The sequence below is a fragment of the Excalfactoria chinensis genome, chromosome 2, assembly GCF_039878825.1.
Source record: "Excalfactoria chinensis isolate bCotChi1 chromosome 2, bCotChi1.hap2, whole genome shotgun sequence".
Classification (NCBI taxonomy): domain Eukaryota; kingdom Metazoa; phylum Chordata; class Aves; order Galliformes; family Phasianidae; genus Excalfactoria; species Excalfactoria chinensis.
The window spans coordinates 48,732,724-48,751,907 of NC_092826.1; the positions used below are offsets into that span (position 1 = coordinate 48,732,724).

Consider the following 19,184-nt stretch of genomic DNA (forward strand, 5'->3'; position numbering starts at 1 on the left):
TTGCGTTAGCTGGCTAAGGAAGTACAGGCAACTCTGAGCACTTCATTTCTCAGTGATCATCCCAAAGTTCCAACCTGCTGCAGCATATTAAGAAAAATCCCAATTTGTGCTGAGCAAGGAAGAGTCACAACTCAAGGACTCTTTTATTCAGTTTGTTTAACATTCAGACTGACCTAAGCTAAGCTAAAGATGCATGCAAGCTCCTGTATGAAGCAACACTGAAGGATGCAGCCTTGGCACCAGGATCTCAACTGATCGACAACAATAGACATTTAAATACTCCCAACTGCTTATTCTGCCTTAATTCTTCCTATCAAAATAACAGCAGCAGTAATACTAATTTTAAACAGACGATACAAACAAGAACAAAGTCGTTTCACCTGACAGATAAAGACAAAAGTTTGCCGGCCAGACCATTTGCGGCATCTACAGAACTTTTCAACAAGTTCATTCATGAGGTCTACCACAAACGTTGATGTTGAGGCCATGTACAGCTTTTTTACCATTTCGCTAACCTACAAGAAATACGGAAGAGATAAAGAATATAATTATTATTTCTGACCACCGACCCTGAGGAGTCTGATACCCTGAACTGACTTAGATTGCTTTACCAGCTTGTAAGAAATCCAGCGGACAGAAGACACTTTGTCTGCACAGAGGCTGAAAGCGATAGGTCGCAGGTAGTCATAGATGTCTCTGGCACTATACAGATCTAGAAGTAAGATCAGCTGCCTGCAAGATGGAAGAAAAAACAAAGAGGGTATTAGAATAGTAAGAAAGGTATTGATTGCTTATATTGACTACGCTTGCCAGAGTGGTGACACACTGGAACAGGTTGCCCAAGGAGGCCGTGGATTCACCATCCCTGCAGGCATTCAAGGCCAGGCTGGATGTGGCTCTGGGCAGCCTGGTCTGGTGGTTGGCGACCCTGCACATAGCAGGGGGGTCGAAACCAGATGAACATTGTCCTTCTCAACCCAGGCCACTCTATGCCACGTAATACAATACAGCCATAATAAAGTTACTTGGAAGTAAAACCTTCTATTCTTCAACACAGTCAGCTTCGCTAGGGTCACCCACAAATATTAAATTGTCATTTGTTCACTATAATAGTAAAATGCTGAATGAGCTCAACAAATGAAAGACTAGGGAAGAGGCAAGGGATCTGAAACTGCACTTCCAAGACAGAGATCCCAATAGCGGCCACAGCTTACATGCAGCACTGCTGTGGATGACAGCATAGTGCGCACAGGCATTCTAGCACCCTAGACAGACAACCTGCAGAGCTACAGAGCAACTCGAGTGACTTAAGTGATAGAGGATACCTATCAAAACAAGTAGACTTCTTAATCAGATCCATACACTCTGCTTCGGAGCATGCTGGGCACAGAGAGAACTTGTTGGTTTTCTCCAGTGTGCATCAAGTTGAAAATCTGAGCAGGTTGCAGATATGAGTATGAATGGTAAAAAGCATGTTAAAAGAGGTGTCATGTCACACTACAAGCAGCCAACCGAATGCTGCCACGCCAGCAGCAACACGTAAGTCATCTGTAGTAAACCTCAAGAGGACTGCCCAGTCACCTGCTCAAGCAGGGTCAGCTGTGATATCACACAGATCTGGCTGCTCAGGTCTTAAGAATCACCAGGAATGGAGCCTGCACAGCCTGCCCCGGATGCTTGTGCCCCTCCTGGCTGTCCTCAGGGTGAGGATTTTTCCCTCAATTCCAGTCTGAATCTCTCATTTCACTTTGAATCTGCTGTTTCTTATTCTCCCATCATGCACCACTGTGAGTCCAGCTTTGTGTACTTCACATAGGCTTTTAGACTACTCTTAGTGTCCCCAAACTCATCTTACACCCAGGCTGAACGAGCTACAGTCCCACAGCCTCTTCTGACAGCCCTGATCATCCCGGGGTCCCCTCTGTTGAACTTGTTCAAGTTCTTCAACATCTTTCCTGTACTGATAGCCCTCTAAAAATGTACATTACTTCAGATGAGATCTAGTGAGTGCTGACCATAAGAGGAGGTTAATCTGTTCCCTCAATACACTGACCTCTTTCGTCACTAAACCATCCACTCTTTTCAGCAGCAGCTCTGTATTTTCCTTATTTACTCTTTCACTGCTCGTGTAGTAGTAGAAAATCTTGTTGCCTTTGACAGCACACAAATTTCAGCCCTAGTTGAGTTTTGGCTTTCCTAATATAACCCTGCATGCCTGGGTAATGTTTTTAAACACCTTCTGTGCACCCCGTCCCTGCCTACACCTCTTCTACGACCATTTTGCACTCAGGCTCAGTCCCAAGTTTCCTTCTTAGCCAAGCAGAGCTCTTAATAACTCTTGTTCTTCTGAGCACCAAGACAGACCTTTCCTTCATTTGGAGGATGCATTTCTTAACACCTGCTTTTCCAAGCAACTTGGCTTCTTGGAACTGCCTCCCGTGGGATCCCACCTACCAGTCCCATGAAGAAGCTGAAGTCATCTTACATGAAGTCTAATGCTCTGCTGCTTGCTTGCTCTAGATCTTGGTTTTATGGTCATGAGCTCAGCCTACTCAGACTCAGCAACTATAATTACTAGAACACTCCTACGACCAAATCTGGCCCTTCTTTAAAATGAAACACCAACGTTTTCAACAGTGATGAAAAGACATTCAACTTCAAACTACTGTAAGTGATACACAACTACAGGGAATTTTTATGCAAGGGAGACAAGTCAAAGAAGATAAAGACCATCCATTAATTGTAATTAATCGAAGAATGACACTTTAAGACGTTGGCTTTTTTAAATAACCACAAGGACCCAGAAGACCACATACTCAGCCAGCTCTGCACGGAAACGCCAGTTCCTGCTGTTATCAGTCACTAAGAATTCCTGGAGCTGATAAAGATATTCTCTTCTTTTGTCCAGATGAAGAAGCTGTAACAATAAATACAAATTTATATGAAGAAATCCAGGTTACAAACACCCAGGGATGGAACAAGAGCTTTAAAATACAGTTGATTAAACACTTACGTTGATCTCTAAAAATTCACCTTTAGCAATAACACTGCCTCGCTGGGCTAAACATCATCATGCTTACATCAGTCCCAGGGGGCACGATATAATGCAAATATCCTTTGTGCATCCCATAAAGAATTACACTGCTGTTACGTTAAATAGTTGCACACGAAGAAGTACAGCAAAAATGCATGATCTCACTGGGCCGAAAATGAATACAGACGTACCTTTAGAAAGTCATGCAAGTGTTTAAGCACACCTATCCTGACTTCATCCAGGTCTTTTAAGAAGCCGTTGAAGACAGGAACCAAATCCCCAGCTGTAAGTTGGTCTCCAAGGATGACAGCAAGTTCGTGTATGGAAAACGCGAGCGTCCGACGAACCTTCCACTGAAATAAGGCGATAAATAAGAGAATAAGTTTTATTGATGGAGCAGATGACGTGCTCTATTTCAACCTGGTGGTCAATATATCGTCAGGCTCTCCAGAGAACTACAACACTTACAAATCCCAGACCAATGATGAGGTGTTATTTCTTCCACCTGAATATCCAGGTGCTCAGTTTCAAATCCTTGAGCTTAAATCAGTCCCACACCATTGTTCTTTCACTCAGAACTTAAGGAAAAGAACGTGAAAGACATCCTGCAATACTTCATCTGGGATCTTTCAGTATCACAGAGTGGCTTGGGTTGGAAGGGACCCCCAAGGATCGTCAAGTTCCAACCCTTTAGTTTCCCTAATAAGTAAAGATTCACCCAGAGAGTCCAAGGAACAGTGGAGCTTTCACTTAACCTAAACTGAGTAACTACTCAGACTGAGTGCTTTTAAGAGCTAAATATCATCTCTTCTTTAGCACCTTGCAGTAAGCATGGATACTGGCATTTGTTTTTTTCACCCTGGTTTGGTGATTCAGTCTTAATTCAGATTAGAATGGCACTCAAACTCTGAACAGTGTTGAAGACAGGGTAATGTGTTTTGATGCATGTTTTACATTTATCAGCTGCTTGTTTTTAAAGGCTGCTCAACAGTTTGGAAAATACGAGCAATGGCCTTGTATAAAATTACTCACTACATATCACCAAGAATTGCGGCGCTGACAGAGCAAGCAGCGAGTTCAAGGGAGGGGAAGTAGTCTGAGAACGCTCAAAAAAAAGTGAGCATCTCCAAAAAAGGAAGAAAGGGAGGACTGGGAAACGACTGCAAACCAACAGTGAAATGCACAGAACCACCTCCCCGCCACCCAGCAACAAGGAAAGCGCTGCTGCTTCCAGGGTTTGTTTTTAGAACAGCGATGCTGCACTGTGATAGTGATGTTATCCCCTTATGACTGAGTGCAGCATCGAAGGGCCACCAGACCGCAGCGTGAGGCTGACTCACTGAGCTCCAGACATGCCTGCAGGGACACGAGTCTGCTCACATACAGCAACACAACACAAATTCTCTGACCGATGAGAATCCCAAGCACTGCCATGAGATCTGGAGAGATCAGAGAACTTTCCTCACATTCCCACTGGAGATCCATCTCTGCAAACGCACTCTGTCCAACGGCCCCATTTTCTTATTGCTTGAGAACCACACACCCCCAGCTTCACCTGACATGACAGTCTTACTTTAACTCGTTATTTGAATAGCTAGCATCAGTAACAGAGAGCTCCGCTTAAAGAGCAGAGCAACCCAACAGCCAGTAAACAAGAGAAGTGATCATCATTCACATTGTTCTTTATTCACAGCTTCCTGACCTTACCTGCATGTCAGATGCCAGCGTCTCATAGGTATCCTTCAAGCAGTGCCAGTTCTGTCTGCCTAATGTAAGTGCCACACCTGGGAGGCTGTAGGCACAGTGTTTGGCGATCTCAGTATCGACAGTTTGTGCGCGAGATGGATCAGTCATTGATAAATACTGGTCCAGCAAGGCTTGAGGTACGACATCCTACAGCAAGAGAAGGGTATTTATTTTCAATAAATCTTCACAGTTTATGTAAATTCCAAGGAACGCTGTGAGAACACTTTTTGCCACAACTGTAGATATTTGTTTAATGAAGTCTTGCAGTAAAAATGCAGAGGTTTTATACTTGGGACAGAGTTTCACCAACACATTCCAAAGAAGAGACCACACACACGAGGGCCATCAGAAAACACAGACCACTACAGCAGATGAGCAGCAGGTGGGTCGCTGTCTACTTAAGCAAAGCAGGAGACTGAACAGACTACATTCTACCTTTCTAACAAACATTCAGTCTCACAGGCTGTGAAAGTTGCCTGTTTTAACTCATCCATAAAATGAGCAGAAGAGCAAATTACAAGAGTGGCTTCCAAAACTGTTTTCCTGTTCCTCTCAACGGCTTGTCTTTTGGGGGAAGGGAGAGCAGAGAGCCAAATTAACACGCTATGGTTGGAAGGAAGTGGGGGCAGAGCATGGAGTGTTCAGTACTGCCTCCCTAAGTGGTCATCACGAAGGAGAAGGCTTTCCCAGAGACCAAAAGATCTCTGGTGAAGACCAATTTTTCTCCCTCCACTGAGAAATTAAACTTTTGCCAACACCTCTTTGTGCTGACTTCCACACTTTGCTGCTACCGCTTCATCTCGGGCACCCATTTTGCCCATTGGTGCGTACAAGAATACCTCCCTAGAATACAGCTGTTGAATAGCTCAGCTCACAGATGCGGTAAGAGGGTTCCACTCAAACAACCATGGTTCTGCAGGGATGCACGCATTATACCGAACTAAGAAACAATACAAATTCCTTTCCTTTAAGAAGAAGAAGACAGAGACAGCTCGAGTTTAATGAAACACATTCACACTTTTTCTTCAGAAAGCTGCCGTGGGGCGGGGGTGGTTCCACTCAAAACATTCTAAAGACCCCATTTCCTCAATAACCTTATTTCCATTACAGACTAGTTTCCATGGAAAATCCAACTTGAACCTGAAAATCGATGAGAGTTGTTCTCACATCACAAAGCACTGTTACCTCTTATATGTAATTAAACCAGAAGCAAATGCTGAGTTAAGGCATTATCTCTGGAAACACCGAGTATTTTAAAATCAGTTCTTCTAGAGGTTTGCCATATTTTATAGAAATTTTATTACATCATAAATGACTGACTGAAACAGTCTGCATGAGACTGACAGCAGAAAGAGATCTCTATATTTAGACAAAGCTGCCACTTATCTGACAGAATTACAGAACGGGTTTGGATGGAAGGGACCTCAAGGATCATGAAGCTCCAATCACACCCGCCACAGGCAGGGCCACCAACCTTCCCATTTAACACTGGACCAGGCTGCCCAGGGCCCCATCCAACCTGGCCTTGAACATCTCTCCCAGGGATGCAGCATTCACAGCCTCTCTGGGCAGCCTGTTCCAGCACCTCACCACTCTCACAGTAAAGAACTTCCCTCTAACATCCAACCTAAATTTCCCCTCCCACAACTTAAAGCCATTTCTCCTTATCCTGCTGTTAGCTACCCTTTAAAGAGTTGACTCCCCTCCTGTTTATAGGCTCCCCTTTGGTACTGAAAAGCTGCATGAGGTCACCTCACAGCCTCCTCTTCTCCATGCTGAACAAGCTCAGGCCCCTCAGCCTATCTTCATAGGGGAGATGCTCCAGCCCTTTGATCATCTTAGTGGCCCTCCTCCAGACCCTCTCCAACAGCTCTCTGACTTTCTGACATAGGTATGAAGAGCATAAGTAACTCTCATTTACCTGTACTTTGGATTTTCTTTCTTCTTCAGGGCTGAAACTACTATTGGTGCTCAAATCTGAATCATTATGAATATAGTGAAGCGTGGAATCCATGTTCTGTTAAAAAACAAAACAAAACAGGAAAAGAAAGAAGTCGCACAAAACACGTGCATGGATTGAACAAAAACCATCATCACCAGGAAGCGCTGCCCTCAGCTCAGGGCCTCTTTCTCAGATTAAAGGAATGCACGTCTTAATATCAAATACAATTGTGGTACAGCCTGAAATCAAAAGGCGTACTACATGAATGTTTCTGCTTCAAATTTTAAACAAAAGCTGCGCTTAGTTTGCTCCACTTTGTTTCTTATGGAATGAAAATCACAGGAGAGGGAGGCTTTTGAGACTGCATTAAGGAAAATGTAAGTAACACGTGGGTCACACCACTGGAGTTCTGCAAATACAATGGACTCTGCGTCATCTGCATGTGAATTTCAAGAAGCACATAATGAATATTTGGAAAGGAGATCTGATTTTTTTGCCAGATACGTTCCAAAGTATCTACACGCAAACACTGCAGGGCAAGCTCTCAGGGTCAACATAAGTTCCAAGAGCATCCTACTATGTGAACTCTTCAGATCATTTTGACAGTGAGATTTTTCAAGCAAAGGACTGTAAACTTCTTCACAAAAGCCTCTTACATGAAATCTACTTTCCCTACAGAGTAACAAGAGCTCTGTGGTTGTGCTCCAAAGAGCCCTGTCCTTTACAAGGGGTTGCACACAAAGCCTATGGCACTGGGAGGATCATTGCTGGTGCCTCCTAACAGAGCAGGGGCCAGCCTAGGGGGTCAGATTTGAGTCCCCTCTCTTCCTGGCACCCCCCCCCCTTCTCTGTTGTGCAAGGCAGGGATGAGCAAATTTTATTCCAGGCTCCTTCCCTTTTTCTTTCCCTCCACCCTCCAACCAAAAAGAGGGGATGAGTTGAAAATGAGTTGAGGGATTTCCTGAAGCTTACATTTGTTTACTGAGCCTTATAGAGAGCACATAACCTAAAAGGAAAGCAGAATGGTTGCTCCTGAGGATAAAACAGAACAGGGCATCTCACACTCAACAAACAGGCTGTACCAAAGACTCATCTGTTCTCTCTTATTGCATCTTTTTGCTTATTTAAATCGAAAAAAAGAACCCCCTTTAACACACAGCATTAACCCCTTCAGAAACCCACCCAGCTGCAGAAGGACAAGCAAAGTTTGATTTTGCTTTGCGTGGAAAAACTGTGATGGCTGCTTTCAAATACAGCTTACAGTAGCCTGATTTTTCTATAGCTTCTGTTCCCCATATTGACTCTTAGCTACAAAAATCTAAATAATAAAAACCAACCACCTGCAAAAAATCGGAGCTCTCTTTGCTGCTAGAGGCAACAGACCCCTTGCTCAACACATCACAGCTTGGTTCCCAAATTCTAGGTCACCTCTTTGATATCCTCACGCTGGCAAAATGAGTCTTGATTTGGTGCCAGTAACAAACAAGGAACTGACAGATTAAGAGCAATCTTTTAGGAAGTAAAATCCAAACACATACGAACAACGTATATAAAAAATGCGACAAGCTTTCTGTCAGCACCATATTCCATGCAGAAATAAAACTTACCTCTGGGCAAACACAACTCTCGTTATCCCCCAGTGTTAGAAGGACAGAGGATTCATTTGCTCTATCATTTTATAGGTTAGCATCAAAAAAATGGCTACAACTGATGCTATGGTAAAGAAGCAAATAAAGCGCAACATCAGGTTGAATTTTGTTCTTTTAAGAAATCAAAACACATTTGTAATGCTCTGTTATGACTGCATGTAAGAATAAGCAGCAGTACCCAAGTAAATGCCACATTCCTCCACTCCCTGAATGCTTTTGGGCTACACAGTCCAACAGCTTAGATAAAACAACCAACAGAACTAAAAATATCCCAACAAACCCATTTTATTTTAGCAGCTTGGGTTTCAATACCAGCCAACAAAACGCTAGCCAAAGTAGGAAGCATTTAACTGCAATTACTGCACAGAAACAAAATACAGCTCTATTCCTGGAACCATGGAAATCAGTTGGGGGTGGGGGAGGGGAGAAAGAGCACAAAACTCACTTCTTACCTCAACAGTGTCACCAATTAAAGGCACAATATCACTCAGTATAGGCTTAAAATTTTGTTGGTCACTGCTGGTTAGGTCGGTCTGAGAGTCTGTTCCCTTGCCAATGCTGGCCACTGTCTCTTCCTGAGGATTCAAACTGGATGCTCTGAGTGCAGCAGACAATACCTCCACTTGTGCTGCAGTATATGAAAGAGAAAGGGATGAGAAGCTGATCTGCAATAAACCTATAGCGAGGCCACAGTTAACTTTCAGATGTTGGCTTAATTGTAGAACAGCTGAAGAACCACACAGTAATGCCTCAGAGTTCATGGGAAGAGGGGAAGGGAATCTGTTGTTGAGCAATGTTCGCTGGGTACAGCTTGACTAAGCAGACCGGTAATCTTACCTGATGCAGCCCAGCATTCAGTGCTGACCGATGCACTCTGCCTTCTCCACCTCCTGACCCATTAAATGTACCCAGCTATCCAGAAGCCACACTCATCACAAATGGTTTTTCCAAGGTTACTTAAACACTATGCCCACTTTGAAATTGAACAACAAACCACACATTTGTATTCAATCTCAGCCTGCCATACCAAGTTACAGAACCTGAATGCTGAATAGTAACAAGAGCTAGACAAAGAAAACCAGACTAATTTGTACAGACAAGAGTTATCCCTTCTGTGCTACATATCCATTACAAGAAACAAAACTGTAGCTCCCACAGACTTCACTGATCACCAAGTGCCTTTCCTGTTTCTTCCAGTGCTCCTCCATGGCTCCTGTTGCCAAGGGCCTTGTCTGTTGGGACAGGACAAGAGGAAATGGTTTCACCTAAAACAAGTGAGCTTGTGAGGTTTAGATCAGGTAGAAGGAACGAGTTTTTTGCAACGAGGCTAATGAAGCACCAGAACAGGTTGCTCAGAGAGGTGGTAGATACCTCATCCATGGGGAAGCTCAAGGTCAAGCTGCATGGGGCTCTCTGCAACCCTGATCTACTATAGGTGCCACTGTTCATTGGAAGGTGAATTATCTAAAGATGATCAACATCTTAAGGTCTTAGCTAAGAAGAAAAAGTTAAATCCAGCCACTACAGAGGAGTGGAGAATGGTGGAGTGCTTGGTACAGCAGGAAGAGAGAGTGCATTTGTATGTCTGCACCTATGCACAGCTCTAGGTGGCTGCTTGAAGATCCTGAAACACAAACCGTGTCCTGAGGAGCGGCCTTCACTGCTGGGGCACGTTCTCTCATGATGCCATCACAAACCACAAAGTAAGGCCTTAAGAGCTCATGGGAAGTAGGGTCTTAGAGGGAAAAGTGAAAGGGAATCTGCTGGCTAACCAACTTTTTTCCTCACATTCACTTCTTGCTGGCAAGCACAAGTTACCGGCTGCTCTGGCAGATACAATAAGACAAGTAACTAAGGAAACATATAGTCTGTAACATCGCAGCAACAGGGACTCAGAGTTGAAGACTGCTATAGTAAATAAAACATTGAAACAAAAAGGAGTTTCTTCTCCTTACCTTCTGTTCCATCAACGATGTACTCAACTGTCAGCATAGCTGGTAGCCTAACCTATAAACATACGTTTTTATATGGCAGAGGGGTCTACTGATGGAACACAAGTGGGCTGTTTTTTCCATATTAGGTCTCTATTTGGGAAAGCATGCCATGGCTGTCATAAGCCACAGCTAGCCCCAGAAACCTGCAAGTCAAGCTCTCCATCTCCCACCAAATAACAATCAGAAAAGCTGACATTACATAATTGAACACTCCCTGTGCAGAACATGAGGGGGATTAGTAAAGCTCAAGACAACATCCCTGGAAAAAGAAAGAAAGATATGAAGTACATGGGGAAAGAAAATCAGCTTTTGAAGTCACTGAAGACAGCAGCAGCCTCAGAACTAGAAAAAAGCGACCCAAATTAAGACCCCACGGTGATTTTAAAAGAGCTGGCATGCTCCACAGGAATGTGCATGTTTACATCTCCCAGTTTGCGAGACCTCACGATGTCTGGTCAGCAGACTGGAGAGGTCACATTAACCGGAATTACATACCACTGCCTTGCGCTGCATTTCGGAGAGCAGACCTATCCAAGCTAGAGTTTGTAAGAAAAACAGGCTGTCTTATAACCTAGTTACTGACTGTTCAGTTACCTATTGCTCAGGTGTAACACTTTGGCAACAAGCTGGTTCTGGAAAGAAAGCCTCAGGGTAAGGATCTGAAGGAGTGAGGTTCAATTAAAACAGTTCACCATGATGTTATGGAAAAACATATATATACGTATACATACATATATATATATACATACATACATATATATATACATACATACATATATATATATATGTGTGTGTGTGTGTGGTCAGTGGTGACTGCTGGCCACTGTTGAAAATTATATTTGCTAGAGACCTCACCAATTTGCAGGGCTTGGAGCAAGGATCTGAAATCTGAAATGGAGTCTGCTCTGTTCTGACCAAACTTCCACATCTGCTCAGCTGTCAGGGGCTGGAGGTGACACCAACCAGCAAACAGGAATCACCAGCCTCTGCAGGCTGTCCCATAGCGGACACCACCTTATTAGCATCTCTAGTTACTCCACAAAGTCAAGTAGTAAGAACATCAATAGGATTTCTTAAAACTTTCAAAAACCCTGACAACGATGCAGGTCAATACGGTTCCCCTCAACAGAAATTCTTTTTATTTAGAAAACACACTCCTAAACGCAACATATTAAAAGGATGCTGAAGTTTCAGTCAAGCACTGAGAAGCAACAAAGAGAATTAAGGCTCTCTAGATATTTAATGTTACTGACACACACACACAGCATCATATACCGCGCTTTCATTCCCAAACCACAGTTTTGCTAACCCATCCTCATCTCATTCTGTGAACTCTCTAGTATCTAACCAATTTGTTACAAAAATCAGATGTGTATGGAACATCATGCTCTGTAGTGAGGCAGCCTCAATTCACACACTGAAAGGAACACTGCAGCTTCTGTCCTTGGTGGAAAACACAGCAATAAAGGCAGGAGCACAGCACAGAAGCAATAGAATCATAGAATTACCCAGGTTGGAAAAGACCTTGAAGATCATCAAGTCCAGCTGCAGCCTAACCAGCACCCTATCTCTAACAACCCTCTGCTAAATCATATCTCTGAGCACCACATCCAAACGGCTCTTAAACACATCCAGGGATGGTGATTCAACCACCTCCCTGGGGAGCCTATTCCAGTACCTAACCACCCTTTCTGTAAAGAAGTTCTTCCTAATATCCAACCTAAACTTACCTTGGTGCAACTTGAGGCCATTTCCCCTCATCCTGTCACTTGTCACCAGTGAGAAGAGACTTGCCCTGTTCTCACTGTAAGCACCTTTCAGGTACTGGAAGAGGGTGATAAGGTCTCCCCTCAGCCTCCTTCTCCCCAGACTAAACAGCCTCAGCTTCCTTAGCCTCTCCTCGTAAGGCTGATTCTCCAAGCCCTTCACAAGCCTCTGGACCTGCTCCAGTACCTCTATGTCTTACCTGTGCTGAAGTGCCCAAAACTGGACACAGTACTCGAGGTGAGGCCTCACCAATGCTGAGTACAGGGGCAGGATGACTTCCCTAGTCCTGCTCACCACACCATTCCTGATACAAGCCAGGATGCCATTGGCCCTCTTGGCCGCCTGGGCACGCTGCTGGCAATAATCCTTTTGGATTCCTGGATGGCAGGAATTTGGTGGACTTGAGTGACATGCTTGCAGCTCCTGGTGTTGACAACCTAGTAAGAGTTTTCTTCTCCTGAAATGCACAAATTCTAGTCTACAGCTGCACAGAAAACCTCATTACATCTAGTCACAAGAGCTACCAGAAACCACTCAGAAATAAACAAACTCATAACAAGATAATGTACAAGCAGATAGACGACATAAGCCTTCTTGCAAACCATCTAAGATATGTTTCTTATCCACCACTTTTTTCCTTCCTGCTTTTTCTTTTTTGTATAGATGCATGCTCTCATCTAGGGATGCTTCAGAAGAATGTGGTTCTTCCATAGTGATAGCTCAGGACTTTCTGGCTGTAACCCTCAAGTCTGATGTGCCTTAGGATTTATTCAGCACATGCGTAGCAACGAAATCTATCTCTGGTACGTATGTGTGAAACAGTCAAGTCATTTCAGCCCAGGAGGTGCTTCTGAGGTGCTGCTCACCCAGATGGCCATACTTGTGAAACCCTCTTCCAACCCTCAAGAGTTTTTTAAAGCAGAAAACGCAGGCTCGCTTCAACAGTTCACTTCAGATTAGTTCTCAGCTCGACACATAAGCTTTGCGAACCTAAGTAGACCATGTGAGACTGCAGCAATCAAGATTTCATAGGAAAATCAATAAGATGAACTATTTAAAAGTAGAATGGATAGCTCATAAAATGAAAAGCACATTTGCCATTTTTTTGGTGATTAAAAGAAGTATTTTATCTGTTTTGTTTCACATGTCTGCTAATTAAAAATTAATACCCTGACCAATAGCTTATACTGTGGATCCGTCTATTTGATTACACTGTCAAGCCAAGCAGTAAGAATTTTACACTGCTACGTGAATTCAGCTTATGGAAGGAATCATACTGCCTTTAAACATCTTTACATACATGCAAGTTCCCTTTTGGTTTGTATCATCGTTTTTCCCAATTAAATCACAACAGACACAATGTATTTGAAGATGAGGAGAAAGTACTACTTCTGACTTTTAAGATAAGGTTAAAGCCCAAATTGCTAAAGCAACTTAAGCACCTCTCCAAACACTCAAAATGCTTCAGTACTTTTACTATACCTTTAACGTCCGGATCATCTATGTGGGGTTCCAAATTTTCTATCATTTCCTCCAACTCTTTCCTTGTTGCCATAGGAATGTTTGGAGATACCGGCATTGTGAGTTCCTGAATTTCTCTATTGAGGATTATCTCAGAAGTCTGCTGAAGCTCCAAATCAATATCTATTTCAGGAAGTGGAGTCCTCCAGAAATGGAAAGAGTTGTACAATTCCTGCTCTGAAAGAGAGGTTTCCTGTGAACTGTGCCCAGCCTCCCGTAGTCCTGCTGTACAGCAATGAGAACTTCGCTCATTCTCATCAGCCATTCCCCCACAAGAATCTGAAGACAAAGTGCAATGAAAGGATGACTCAGTCTGGAAATCACTTTCTGTCTGGGAGTTATTTGACACTGCATTTTGATCTCCCGTGGCATTTTCAAGTTTTGTTGCAAAACTGTCATTGTCAATGTGTGAAGACAGGTCCTCTGTTCTGTTGTGCTCATCCTCTGTTGTGATGTCTTCTGTAGTTCTGATTTGTTCACTGTTGAGCGACAAAGCAAAAGAACCATTTGAAAAACAAAATAAACTTGTCACAAACATATGATTTTGAACATTCATACAAATACTATCAGCTCCTTATTTATCAAAGCAGATTTACTTACACCATAGCAAAATCACAGAATCAAAGACTGGTTGAAAAGAGAAGGGACCCCTAGAGGTTACATGGCCCCACTTCGCATTTCCCCTTGCTGAACTTCATGAGGCTCCTGTAAGACTATTGCTTGCTCATGCAGCCTCATACATCAACAACAGTTTCTCTATGAGAATCTTATGGAAGATAGTATCAAAAATCTTACAGCCATCTATATAGTTTTGCCCGGCAAGACTGTAAATGCTCCCTCCTTGGAAGCATTTGAGGCCAGGCTGAGTGGGGCTTTGAGCAACCTGGTCTAGAGGGAGGTGTCCCTTCCTATAGCAGGAGGTTGGAAATAGATTATCTTAAAGGTCCTTCCCAACCCAAACCATTCTATGATACATTTCTATGATAGACAGCATCCACATCTACCAAGTTACTTTGTAATAGAAGGTATATCCTAAGGTACCTGAAGATATTCTAAACCATTGAGTAGTTTGGTATTTTTAATAAACAACTGAAGATTCTGGTAGTGTATTGGGTAAGACAAGAAGTTACAGATTTTTTCCAAGATAAACACTCAGTTTACACAGGAAAGCTACCTTTTTTAACTTGCAGCTCACATAGAAGAAAACCAAGGAGGAAATTCTTTACCTGTTTTCCTGTGCAGAAGCATGGTCCTCTGAGTTTTTGTCATCTTCTTCTTTAAAATACTGACCACTGCTGGATGGATTAGCAAAAGTTGATATGAAAGGCCCCAAGGACTGAAAAGCAGCTTGTCGGACCTAGCAGAAAAGGTCCAAGGAAAAATAAATTATATACATATTACATTCTTAAGAAACACAAAACTCCATTGTTAGGAATAGGAAAAGACTTAAGTCTACATAGGAAAGTAACAGCAGAGTTTCTTGGAAGATTAAACCAGTTGTATACCTAGAGCTCTAGGTGAAAAATGTTAGGGAAAAACAGTTCTATCACAGGTAACTGTGCGCTGATGGGCCCGCTCCCCACAGCTAAAGAAATCACATTTATTTAAATAGCAGAAGTGGGTGAATTTGAAAGTTCAGCTGAGATAATGACCTGGAAGGAAAAAATTTTGCTGTGTTGAATACTTTTCTCCATTGTGAAATTCAGTGATAACATACTTAGCGTTTTATTTGCCCCCTTTCTCATTCTTCATGCTTTAATTCGTTCCTCCTTTCTCCTATTATTTACAGTTCCTGTCTCACCAACCATCGTAACTACCTTCATTTCTTTTATTTGATTAAATCTGCTGGGCTATAACTTGCATGACTTCCAAGGATCCAGGAGCAAATGCCCCTATGAAAAAAAATCTAAATCTGGCTCCTGGAAGTAGCCTGCTCAATAACAAACTTAACGCTTGAAACACAGACCTTGGAGACAAAAAAGGAAGCTTTGGTAGGGATCTGGGAAATATCTATACATTCGAACTAATTTTTTTTTAGATCTGACGATGATCTTTAGCACTGTTAAGTCACAGCTAGTTCTGTAGCTAAGAAAAGTGGTCCTGGTGGCACAGTTTTCCTTACATGTTGAGGTGGAAATAGAAAGAAATGTTTACACCCATTGTAAAACCAAGCATTCCAACTAGAATCTTTCTCAAGATGCGTGAAACAAGTTATCCACACCTATGGGGAGAAGTTCTATATGGGATATCACAGTCAAATAATTAAATTGTATTGAACAGTAATTCAAGAAACAAGAAGCATTTCTTACCCATCGCGAAGGATCACTAATCAAATTAATAAAAAGGGTTGACAACTTTGTCCGCCGAACTTCTTGTGATGTTGCACAAGAAACTGCCATGAAGCATTCAGCGCAGGCTTTCCGAACTCCCCACACATTATCAGAGCAGAGCTGGAAAAACCTCGGCAACTGTTCAGAACACAGCAAGTTGCAAGTCTTAACAGGCAGTACTTGTTTCAAAGTGGGTTCTTTTCCATGCTCATTTCCTTCATCAAATTCTCTGCCCTCACACTCAACAGATACCTCAGTTTAACGTTCACAAGACAAAACACACATTCAAGTAGCACCACCCTTCTAATCACTGGCACTCACGTTACCTGCAGATACAGACAGGGAATATTCACTTATCTGAAGAATAACATCAAAAGATCCTATCAAACTCGCCCCTCCTAGCAGCCTACTCTTCTCTTACACTCCTGTATCTGTAATTTCTCATTGCATTATAGACATTAGAAGATACAATCCTGTTCTTTTCTCACCCAGTATCTTTTAAAATTTACTGACATTCTCTACCTTCACAACCTGAAGTATTTTCTTTAGGCTGCTTTAAACCCTCTCAGCTCTAGACTGCGTCTTGGACAAGAGAAGGCAGCAAGGTGACCTGATAGCAGCCTTTCAGTACTCAAAGGGGAGCTACAGGAAAGAAGGGAACATATTGCTTAGCAGGGTCTGTGGTGACAGAACAAGGGGAAATGGTTTCAAGCACGAAGAGGGTAGATTTAGGTAAGGTATAAGGAAAAAGACTTTTACAGTGAGGGTGGTGAGGCACTGGAACAGGTTGCCCACAGACATAGTTGATGCCTCGTCCCTGAAGACTTTCAAGGTGAGGCTGAGCCAGGCCCTGGGCAACCAGATCTAGCTGTGATGTCTCTGTTCACTTCAGGGAAGTTGGACTAGATGATTTTAAAAGGTCCCTTCCAACCCTAGGGATTCTAAGAAGTCCGTATTAATGGTCTTCAAAATTCTATAAATCTCAAAAAAAACCTTGTATCAGCCAAACTGAAAAGTCACAGCTGTTATAGATTCTTCTTACTAAGACAACATAGCAGTTACCTAATTGTTTTAGCTGTCCTTCACTGTCCCCACATCTAACTCCACTACTGACTTGTACTAAAAAGAAAAATCCCTTAATAGGCAGCTTACCAGCATTTCTTCAGTAGCCTGCTGCCCAACCACACTGCAGATATCTCCGAAGTTGGCTGCACACACCTTGCAAATGAAATGCAAGAAATAACCACTGTGACAATTTTTTAGTACAGCATAAAAAGTCAAAAGAAATAACCAAACAGCTTTTAAAACAACAGAAACAATTTTTGGCACTAACTCAAAATCTGCCAATTCTCCATTCTACCTATTTCTATGGTGTTAAAAAAATATATAAAGTTCTTCTTGAGTTTTTGTTTAACTTTCTCTTTATAAGCTTGACTAATGATTTAATCCTGAAAGAACCACCCCAAAACATAAGTGAAAGGGAAGGAATACAAAGTGCCGTTAAATGAAATAATACAAGCAATTACAAAGGAGAAGCAGCTATCCGATAGCAAGGTGAAACCAAAACACAGCCTCAACACCTAAGTTTCACGATGGCATACTAGTTTGCCTCATCTTAATGAGCATCTTTATGTCTATGCACACAGGCATGAGCTCAGGTAGCTGATGCTTTATCAGTTCCAGCTGGTTCACATTTTCACAGCTACCTGCACAATCGTAAGGACAGCTCTTTCTTTGTTTCTAATAATAAAGGTAGATACTCAAGGAAAAGTAGTCAGCATCAAATATAAAATCTGTGGAAATACGAACCACAAAGAAACCCCATAAGCTTTCACTTATGTATGTGACAAACGCAATCTAGCAGGAAGGTGTCATTTAGACAAAGGCAAGTTCCAAACCAATGACACTCCTTTCACAGATAACCCAGATGAGGTGCTGATAATACATACCTTACGAACATGAAACATTCTGCAGTCACAGCACATCTCACAAAACCTAGGAAGAACAAGTCTTTCTGTGATGTCCTTTCCCACCATGGAGGCCATTTTGCACATTATCTAGTGGCAAGATAGACAGACACTAGTTAGGAATGCTTGCACAACACACAATCTCATGTCAGCTAAGCAGAGCTTTTTTTACATTTAATTTTCTGATATAGAAAAGTGAAATCAGGAAGAGCTATTGAAAAGAAAAAATTCAGTTCTTGGACTGAAAAGATCTGACTGTTGGAATATTGAGGAATTTTCTGACAACAGAAATATCACTGCTTAATAACATGGTTAAGTGTTACCTGTTATCTTCTCTACAATTTGAAAAAAAAATAATTGAAAACAGTTAATATTGGTCATAGAAACACAGAATATTCTGAGTTGGAAGCGTCCTACATAAGTAGCATCAAGTCCACCTACCAGCTCCACAAAGGGACACTGAAAAAAATCATACCATGTCTGACAGCACGGTCCATCTGCAATCCCCTATTATTTTATCCAAAGCAAACAAACCCCCCCACACACACAACAAAAAGAAACCAGTAAAGAAAACAGAAGAGAAAGTAATGACAAAGAATTCAAGGATTAAAGATTTGCCGTGGATAACAATTTTCCACAGATGAAATTTAAACCCCTCACAAAACAAGCCTGCATAAACCAAGAAGGAGATGCTTTCTAAGCCAATGAAAATTAATCTCCTTCTGTGCTGGTTTGTCCAAATGTTTTTTTTCTTTATAGCCTATATAACGCATTGATTTTAAATTTAACCTTGAGTGTAAGATGGCAGAAAAAGTTATGGATTAGTTATGGACAGCAATATAAATTTTTCTCCCTAATACCACATTGATGCGCATCTTGGAAAAACAATAGCATCACTGCCACACCAATAATTCAAGAGACCATTAATACCCTCTTGTTTGAGACTGCCATTACTTACAGCCACGGCTTCAGTCTTCACGTCATCATTGCTGTCTGGTGCTGTCAGGTCTATCAGAACAGGGCATACTTTGGTCTCCACGTCGTATCTCTCTATGAGCTCTTGTTCCAGCAGAACTAACAATGCTGCCTGGCTTGTTTTTCTTACCTATTGTAACAAGACAAAAAACCAATCATCAAGGGGTAGAAGTGCCGCTCTGCTACACAGAAGGCTCGAATCCCAGGAGTTGGACTCAATGATCTCTAAGGTCCCTTCCAACTCGCACGATACTGTGAT

General features: G+C 42.3%; 1 protein-coding gene across 11 annotated transcripts in view; it reads right to left on the reverse strand.

The window, feature by feature from the left end:
• Positions 1 to 19,184, reverse strand: part of PPP4R1 (protein phosphatase 4 regulatory subunit 1) — a 54,838-nt gene that overhangs the window by 3,201 nt on the left and 32,453 nt on the right. For all 11 annotated transcript variants that reach the window (XM_072329526.1, XM_072329530.1, XM_072329535.1 and 8 more), the window contains 13 exons: positions 18,909 to 19,055; positions 17,933 to 18,040; positions 17,136 to 17,201; positions 15,963 to 16,121; positions 14,880 to 15,010; positions 13,615 to 14,132; positions 8,824 to 8,999; positions 6,702 to 6,797; positions 4,742 to 4,927; positions 3,226 to 3,387; positions 2,817 to 2,917; positions 612 to 732; positions 381 to 515 (listed from right to left, as the gene is read on the reverse strand). In XM_072329526.1, the coding sequence (XP_072185627.1) occupies positions 381 to 515; positions 612 to 732; positions 2,817 to 2,917; positions 3,226 to 3,387; positions 4,742 to 4,927; positions 6,702 to 6,797; positions 8,824 to 8,999; positions 13,615 to 14,132; positions 14,880 to 15,010; positions 15,963 to 16,121; positions 17,136 to 17,201; positions 17,933 to 18,040; positions 18,909 to 19,055 (2,106 nt within the window). The remainder of the gene's footprint in view (positions 1 to 380; positions 516 to 611; positions 733 to 2,816; positions 2,918 to 3,225; positions 3,388 to 4,741; positions 4,928 to 6,701; positions 6,798 to 8,823; positions 9,000 to 13,614; positions 14,133 to 14,879; positions 15,011 to 15,962; positions 16,122 to 17,135; positions 17,202 to 17,932; positions 18,041 to 18,908; positions 19,056 to 19,184) is intronic.